Here is a 9,432-nt window from a genome sequence, read left to right on the forward strand (position 1 = left end):
ACTCTTCCAGTGTCTCATACCGTGGTGCTCCCAATTGAAGCGTAACGTTGCCAATGTGAGAAAAATGCACAAAAGATGCTTTATTATTTCTTTGGTCACCTACTCTTGATATTTCCTGCAGTCATCTCTATCTATTAGCTTCATCCTGTAGGCATGAATTGCCACCAGACTGTGACCAGTGAGTATTCCAATCATGTACTCACACTCTCTTCTCTTCGTGTGTTTTCGATCTACTGTTTTACACAGAACTTTTGCAGTCTTGAATTCCGATAGAACATTCCATGGAATTTTAACTTTGAGAATGCATAGCTCTGTCACTTTTGGCAGTCTCTTCTAATATATCATGCCTTTGTAGCTTGGCAGCCTCCGTGCTGCCCTTCTTCCCAAGACACTTCTTGCCGATTTGCGAAAGAAGGTTATAACATTCATTGCTGTTGGCTGTAAATGTTTCCATTCCAAGGAATTTAGTGCGATCCAACAGAGATAGTTGTATCCTATTTATCGAAGGGAACCTCCATGGAGGGATTTTATATTTTCGTTTAAGCACAGCAGATAAGTTTTCTACGAACTGAGTCCCAGACCCGTACGCAATGCCTAATTTTGGACTGGGTTTTGCCGTCTAAGTTCTTTAAGTACCTTAACAGTTTATTCGTCTTATTCCACAGAAACGGAGATAGCGAAGGCATAAGATAGTGCCTACACAGACTTCCTTGGTCATTCTATCTTCATTCTATTCTGCTCTTATCCTTCTAGAGATCAAGCGGGTTTTGAATCCAACGTTATATAGTACAGCTGAATAGAATAAATTCTGTAAAATGTTGTCCAAGAACGTGATCCTGTATTCAAGATACCTTTCGATATTGAATATTGGTGTATGGATTGTAGTCTCTACTGAAGTTTTTTTCTGTATGCGGATGCGTTGCGCTTTGGACAAGTTTCTAAGAGGCGCTGTGGCCCTGATATACATACACGCCTAAAGTTTTCTTTAACATTTTCAGCAGGAAAGAATTTAAGCTTATATCCCTAAATTCCTTAGAGTAGATTGGGTGATTTACCTACCTTTGGTATGAAAACTAAACTACGCTGAGGCACATGGTGTGGCACATAACTGAACTTCAGGCATCCCGCAAAAAATCGCACTGATAAGCGTATTTTGCAGCATGACTGAAATGATTACATCCTTACAGGGAGATTTGTATGGGTCGCAGGAGCAGATTGCTCATTCTATTTTTTTTAATTATATAATCGAAATTTCAACCTTTTAATTTAAAAATAATTGCACGATTGAATTAAACTCTGTTAATGTAATACTAATTATTTGTCCTAATTGTACAATTGCAGGCTGAAAATTTGAGGAAAAAGGTTGCCCGCTACGAGGATGAAAATGATTCGCTAATGATGCAGTTGAAAAAAATGGCAACACGCTCCAGAAGTACGAATATATATATATATATGAGTTGGAAAACAAAATTTTGTATTTTTGTCATATTAATCAAATTATTTTTAAAACCCTGTAAAATTTTCACGTTGTATTTGGGCACATTACCCTTACGAAGAACACAGTTTGCATTATATAAATTTCAATTCTTACAAAATTTACCAATTTGAATCAAACTAACCGAAATTCGATGTATAACTTGCTTCTTACCGTCAAGTACTTGCCATTTTTTACAGCTGCTCATCACCAGAAACTAATGCATATTTAAATTGACTAATCCATATACGCTTAAAAAAACTTAATTTCATTTACACCCATCATTTCGAAGCTTTGCATGATGAAGTTACTTGACTGCGTTAAAAATATATATATTATTTCCGCATGGATTATTTAACACATTTCCAACTTTAACTTTACAGCTACACGTAAGCTGAGCCCGATACCACATCGTCTGATGCCTGAATCGGCGGCTGAACGTGACGAAGGTATATCCGATGAGGACGATCCCGCCGAGTTACGCATACTTTTGGAACTGAACGAGCAAGAGGCGGCAATACTGCGTCAGCGTGTTGACGATTTGGAGAAAGAAAATCGTGAAACTAAAAAGCATGTCAGAGAGCTGCAGGAGAAAGTACATCAGGCCGAGACGGGAGACAAGAAGTCTTCTCTGCTCTCGTTCAACTCGACACCAACAAATGCCGCTGATAAGAAACTTAAAGCACTCACAGAGGAGCTAATGCAGTTACGTAAATCACTTTCCGATAAGGATCGTACAATCGAACGCTTGCAGTCGGAGATTGCGGCTAAAACCGGCTCTGCGCTGCCACAAGATGTCAATATAGATGCGAAGCGTCAACTGAAATTGGTCGAACAAGAGGCGTCGGTGTTACGCACGAAAATCTCGACATTGGAAAGCGAAAATGAGAAGTTGCTGAAAGATAATAAACGCATGCAATTGCAGGCGTTACGCAAGAGTACGTCGTTGGATAAAAATGGCGCGAATGGCGAGGAACTTACAAAATTGAAGGAATCACTTGAAAAGATGGAGTGTGAACGCAATGAGTTAGATGCCAAATTAAAAGTTATATTACAGGAAGCTGAAGCGAAACTGCCCATTCGAGCGCCCAAACGTGTAACAGATTTGACGCCAAAGAATCACTTGAAGAAATGGATCGAAGAGTTGGAGGATGAGATACGCGAAATGCGTGTGATAGTATTGAATAGTGGAGGCGATAAGCTAAAGACGCTTGAGACTGAAAAGGCGAGTCTGGAGGAACAGTTGCAGAAAGCCAAACAGCGTTTGTCCATAGCTGAGGGTGATATTGGTGAGTTTAGCAAATCTAACTGTCATAAATGAGAATGTGGGGTGTGTTCAAAAAACAACGAAATTTTCGTATTTTGACTAAAAAAAATTATTCATTCATCTACATTAATATTGCCGTAATCAAAATAGTCCCCATTTGATATTTTGCACTTATGCCAGACCTTCTTCCAATCGTCGAAACATTTCTTAACCTCGATTTTTGTGATAGCCTTTAGATCATTCAGCGATTTTCATTTATCTTGTAAAACAACGGCCTTTCAAAGCCTTTTCATGCCATAGAGCCAACGAAATTATCAGTTTATTGAAGGTATCTTTTGGTGTGGGCATTACCTCCCGTTGTGGGCTTGAGGCGTGACCTCCGAAATCGGTTGATTTAAACCGCTGGACTATTTTTTGTGGGGTTATGTGAAGGCGCTTGCCTACGTGGATAAGTTCAGGACCATTGACGTCTTGGAAGGGAATATTCGTTAAAGTGTTTAAAAATTGGGTCTCTTTTGCCCGAAAACATTTCTAAAACATAATATTGGAAAGTAGGGTTTTGCAACGACTCGGTAAGATTTGGGATCTGCAAAAACAATAGTTACTGAATGTAATAATTGAGAATTTCTTGCATTTCGCGAAACGCCGGAATAAATTCCGGGAAATTCCGAAATCCACTTTAAACATACTGTTTAATCTGCAAAAAAATGTTCTAAAATCCTAAATCTGTATTTATTTTCCAACAGATCGCTTAAAAACACTGACAAGTTCTTCACCGAAACTCAGTGAACTGGAGCAAAAATTAAAGAAGTCTGATGATGAAGCTAAGAAACACAGTTCTAAAGTCAAGGAGCTGGAAGATAAGATAAAGAAACAAGATAGCCAGGTAATCAATTATAAAGAATATTTATTGCAATTATGAAATAAATTACCTACATATAGATAAAGAAAATTGAAGCAGCAAAGGCCGCGCTAGAAACGCAGACTAAACTTGACAAAGAAAAGCATACCACGTTGGAGAAGGACTACGAAAAAGAGCGTAAAGAGCGCGAGAAACTCGAGTCTAAACTAGCACAATTGGATGCCGATCTTGCCAGCGCCAAGAAGTCAGCGGAAAAAACAAAAACGTCGCTAGAGAAGGAAGTAAAGGAGCTCAAATCCAAATCCTCAAAATCCGATTCCAAACAAGTGCAAGAGCTGAAAAAGCAAATTGAAGAACTGCAAAAACAAGTAGCTGATGAAAATAAACGCTACAATGATTTGAATACACATTGGGAAAAATTATCAGAAGAAACGATACTAATGCGCGCCCAACTAACCACGGAGAAGGATAATATGCAAGTGGAGCTGAATTCGCTGCAACAAAAAATCAATGAAATGGATGAAATACGTTCGGAGCGTACCGAACTGGCGAGAAAATTGGGCGAAATGAAGCGCAAACTGCAAGAAGCCGAGGCGAAACAGACTAAAAGCGGCGCTTCTGAATATGAAAAGACAATGCTGAAGAACAAATTGGCAGAGAAGGAGCAAGAATATGATCGTTTGCGCCGAGAAAACGAGATGAATATAGATTTAGTATTTCAGTTACGTAAGGAAAATGATGATTTAAGTAGTAAATTAAATGATTTTAGTCGCATCGAGCAAGCGCAGTATTCAATTAATGAGCACAGTAGTAGCTTGCAGGCCGAAATTAAAACGCTGAAAACGAAGTGAGTAGATAGAAATAATAAAGTTACGATATTTATTAAAATGTTTGCTTTCGTTTGTACTATTTTCCAGGTTACAGAACTCGGAATTACAGCTCAAATCCGAGGTGGCATCCACCCGTCTACGTTACGAGCAACAAGTCAAGAATTTGAGTGGCGAACTGACTTCCATGCAGGTGAGTTGGGCTAGGTTCTGAAGTATCACAACTTTTCGGGAGCAAATCGTATTTTAATTTTAACAATAATAACAATTTAATTGTAGAAGTCAATCAGGCTCTCATCGTTTATATTGTACGATTCCACCAAATTTCGTATTATACAATATTAAGCTATGCTTAAACTGATTCTCCTGTGGCACCTAAAACACCTGTATACATTCTTACAAATCGATAAAGCGTTATGATCATCACAAATAGTCGTCGACTAACGCCTGCTAAGCGCACGTTAACCCAGTGCTAGAACGCAAGACGTAAATGACATCCAATTACGTTCCATTCCCATGTGAGCAGGGCAAAGGTGCCGCTTCTGGTTAGCTCTTCGGCAACCCCGCACCCAAACAAGTCGGATGATGAAGTAGCTTGATACTATTTCTAGGGACGTGTCAGACACTCCCTGACTAGCTTTGAGCACAGAGTTAGCGAGCTCAGCTCTAGTATTGCCGCTCTGGTGTCATTGTGAATGCTCACCTCCTTGGAACGGGCTGCACTTCGTAGCAGTGCGACTACCGCCACCTTAAGCTGTCACTTTTGCTTGAAAAACGCTAGAGTGCTAAGATAGCCTAAAGTTAAGATTGACCTTACAGAAAACCATCTTTCCAACTTTTCCTCCTAGCTTTGACGCATCCATGAAAAAGCTCACTGTACCATCTGTCGGTAAGTGAGCAGAGAAAACCCGTCACGACTGGCCCTTGCAATGTAGTGATCCAAGTTTTCAGGAATGCAGTTGAAAGAGGGGAGAATTTCGGAGTGTCCTTGTCCGGACCACTTTATATACCTAAAATGGGATTAGTGTCTTCAACCCCTAAGTTAATTTTGAAACATACTATATATACAGAAAAGAATATTCAGAGATTTTTTGGAGTCTGTTTATATCATATTTTCTAATGTATTCCTAATCATTTATAAGAAACAACTAATCATTCCGGATGAAAAAAGTCCAATACCATTTCGGTTTCTCATATACTAAAGAACTTATTTGTTATTGTATTATTTACTTTCATTCAGCGCCAATGTGAGAAGTTTAAAAAGGATCGCGATGCCTTCAAACAAATGTTGGAATCCGCACAGAAAAAGATCGGCGAATTGAAATCGAACACAGGCCGTCAGAGTCGCAGTTCAATGCATAGCAGTGATGATGATGATAAGAGTAAAATTGCCTATCTTGAACAACAGGTTTGCTATTACATTTACTTCGTGCCATCAATACCACAATTCAATTTTAATATTGAACCTTGCTAGATCGGCTGCCTAGAGGATCAGTTAGTTGAAGCACGTCTCGAGGTGAGTAAAGTAAAGACAGAGCTTGTGTCGGAGCGCAGTGCAAATGAAATAAAAATATCCGAGATGCAATCCAAACTTAATGAATTCGAGGAAGAACGTGTCATCGGCTCGGGACGTACAAAAATACCAGGTATGAAAACGAAATTAGAACTCTCATGGCAAAAGGAGCGTGAAGATCAACAGCGACTGCTGCAAGAAACTTCAACTTTAGCACGTGATTTACGACAAACGCTTTTCGAAGTAGAGCGTGAACGAGATAAGGAGCGACTGGAATCAAAACGACGTTTAGATCAATTGAAACGCTCAACCGAAGAGGAGATGGAGGAGGGACGACGAAAGATCGCCGAGCTACAATGTGACTTGCTAGAATTGCGCGATGTACACGCTAAATTGCGCACATCCAATGAAAAACTGCGACGCGAGCGTGAGCGTTACGAAAAGGAATTGGTGAAACGGCGTATGGAACAAGATGGTGGTGAACGTAAAGTAGGCGCATTGCTGCAAACCGTCGATGAATTAGTAAAAATAGCGCCAGATTTGAAAATGGTAACAACAAGTAGTCGCTCCACATCGAGCAGTGGCAACACATTGCGACCGGATGCAGCGGGTACAGCGCGACAACGCAGTCGCAGTCCATCGCCCAGTAGCGCGCTCAATAACTCACAAATAACTAATGTGCTGGCGCGTTTGGCTGAGGCATCTGAGGAGTTGCGCAAATTCCAGCGTCTCAATGAAGATGAAAACGAGCGAACGCGCATGAGGCGTAGCAATTTGCGTCGTGCAGCATCGCAGGAAAACGATCCACATGGCAGTCAAAGTTCGGTGGCAAGCGCTGCAGGTTCCACGCGCAATGGTTCCAAGCTATCGCGCTCATCAGGGCATAATGGTAGCTTAATAAGGAAGAGTCTGTCGCTGGATCATTCAATACAGAAGGATCAGGTTGTTATTTGGTTGTACTGTAATAGTTTTATTTTTATAATGCGACTTGATCTCTATAACAGAATATTTGGCGTCAAGATGACGGCAGCGTCTCATCAATGCAGTCCATTGATTCCGAATTGGGTGGCATGGTGCGTGATAGCAGCTTCGATTCACGTCTGGACTCACGTTTATCCGGTGGCTCTACACAGAGTGATATACCGCGCGGTCCGCGTAAGAAAAAGAAAAGCTTAATGGGCAAACTGCGTAGTCTAACAAAGAGTAGTCGTAATTCCGAGAGTGAAGTGTCGGTAAGTTTGTCGTCATCTGCTGCTTTTAAGTACTCTACCCTACTCAGACGTACATATGTATTTCATCATTTGATAGATTCAGGGATCTGACTCTGATATTAGTGTTGCCAGTGATATGCGCGCCAGCAAAAAAGATTTACGTGGTCGTTTATCAGGTATGTTTAAGCGTGCGGGTTCAACATCACGAAGTGAGAGCACCGAACGCATGGCAGCCGAAAATCGTCCGGTGGCGGTAATAGTAGTTGGAGATGAGAATGGTCCACAGCCGCGTGATCCACCGCCAGCAAATGCTGCCACAGCTAAGCCAATTCGTGCTGCGGTGAGTTTCGGAGATTTCATTGTCTTTCGATCTTAGCTTATATGCTCGAGTACTTTTTTCAGATAAAACCACCGACGCCCACAACGCCGCTGACTAAACGACGTGCCGCCAAGTAGTTGCGCCATTTTCTATATATTGTATTAGAAACTCGTTCCATGCCACGGTATTTCTTATCCTACATACATACATATTCTTACATAGTACATGCATACATGAAATGCTTCATTATTTGATATGTTAGTAGAGAGAGTGCTTCTTTTTTGCTGCGTATAAGAGTCGGTGACGAACACGCCGGACAAGCGGATATAATCCCATTTTTAATGGTTAAAGGGCTTGCCGCATAGTGTCCGACTCATTTTTAAAATATTATAAAATTAAAAAAAAAGTTTCTATTAATTTTATTTATTACAAATATTCATTTTCTCAATGTATCATAATGTTTATGTCATATTACAAAATCATTATATTAGCCAATATGAATCCATAATATTACTGCATTTTTATTTTATGAATGAGCATCATAAACCTTATAGAGGTAGTTGACTGTAACCCGTTTGGCTTGAACCCTCCTGAAAGCCCTACATATTATCGAAAAAAAATTTTTTAAGGACATAAAAATAATCTATTCTTGCTCGAACAGAAAAGGTTAGATCGACAATACCATGAAACAATTTATCTATTCCTCGATGGCTTGAAATGTGAAGCAGTTTTTTAAACTAAATAACTAAAGATCTGTCTTTCGGGTTCCGATTATGGTCCACAAAATCGGTTACCACTTCAACCAGCAACTTCACAAATTTTCTTGACAATCAAGGCGACCCTATAGATCAACAAAATCTCACTCTGCAAAGTAGATCATTAGCCTGAGATTTCATCTTCAGAAGATTAGGTTAGTCTAGTTGGCCAATGAGTTTTGATTCTTAGCTCTACCGGAGGGAGTGCCGTTACGCAATCCACGCGGAGACTCGAAATTCAACAGACCCTAACGATACCTTTTCCAGTGTCTCATTACGTGGTGCTATCAAAAGCTTAAAGCTTACTCTTGTCAATGAGAGGCAAGTGTACAAGAGAGTTTCCATTGTTTCCATGCTGCCTTGCTTTTGATACTTCCTGCGATCCTCTCGATCTGCCAGCCCCATTCTACAGACGTGTGCTGCCAAGAGATTGTTCCGATCAAGTTCTTACAGTCTCCCCTATCAAGTGCCTGTAAGAACTTTGTCTTCATAGCTATCGTTTTATACACGACTTTTGCTGTTTTTCACCCAGTTTTTCTGTCCATGCATCTATTCAGACTGTCGTATAGACAATACATGGTCTTTTCAATATTGATCGCGTTTTCAGGTGACAGATGAACACCACTATCGAACTGGCATTTGAGAAATCCCGTTTTTATACTACAGAGTATTTTGTTCACCTAACGATTGTACGTATCACATAAAACTACTCGAGATGGATATATGGTTATATAGTAACAGTGGCGAACGCAGGAAAAAAATTTGGGGGGGGGGGGGTCAGGTAAAAAGACAATGTTTCATTATTTTATTCACAAATTGAAGTCTAATCTTCTTTTATTTTGGGCCATAACATTTAAAATCTCTTCCTCCGTCACCTCTATATCTCTAGGGATATTCAAGAGAGCCATTCCGTTCAGGCGTGCTTCTCCAGTTTTATTTCTTAAATGTGTTTTAAGCCTGTGAAGTGAGGAAAACGAGCGTTCACTTGAAGCGACAGATATAGGGATTGTTGCTCCAATCTTTAAAAAACGATGCACTAAAAAGCTTGGATCTCTTTGTTTGATTTAACCAGTTCCTGAAAATATATTCAAAATTTTAGTTAGAAAATATAATCTGAAGAAAAGATTTTTAACCTTTTCCACATTCTAAATTCAGCAAATGAAAAACAAATAATAAGTAAAGTTGTGTATATAATTCAGACCAG

The 9,432-nt window shown here is 39.9% G+C and overlaps 1 protein-coding gene across 1 annotated transcript in view; it reads left to right on the top strand.

Moving 5' to 3' along the window:
* The window catches only part of LOC120768734 (paramyosin-like), an 8,874-nt gene extending 914 nt beyond the window's left edge, over positions 1-7,960 (top strand). The window contains exons 2-11 of the mRNA XM_040095507.1: positions 1,342-1,432; positions 1,858-2,763; positions 3,488-3,627; positions 3,684-4,450; positions 4,521-4,623; positions 5,671-5,838; positions 5,905-6,885; positions 6,948-7,175; positions 7,252-7,494; positions 7,557-7,960. Coding sequence (XP_039951441.1) covers positions 1,342-1,432; positions 1,858-2,763; positions 3,488-3,627; positions 3,684-4,450; positions 4,521-4,623; positions 5,671-5,838; positions 5,905-6,885; positions 6,948-7,175; positions 7,252-7,494; positions 7,557-7,610 — 3,681 coding nt within the window. The 3' untranslated portion in view covers positions 7,611-7,960. The remainder of the gene's footprint in view (positions 1-1,341; positions 1,433-1,857; positions 2,764-3,487; positions 3,628-3,683; positions 4,451-4,520; positions 4,624-5,670; positions 5,839-5,904; positions 6,886-6,947; positions 7,176-7,251; positions 7,495-7,556) is intronic.
* Positions 7,961-9,432: the final 1,472 nt, after the last annotated feature.

The sequence above is a fragment of the Bactrocera tryoni genome, chromosome 2, assembly GCF_016617805.1.
Source record: "Bactrocera tryoni isolate S06 chromosome 2, CSIRO_BtryS06_freeze2, whole genome shotgun sequence".
Classification (NCBI taxonomy): domain Eukaryota; kingdom Metazoa; phylum Arthropoda; class Insecta; order Diptera; family Tephritidae; genus Bactrocera; species Bactrocera tryoni.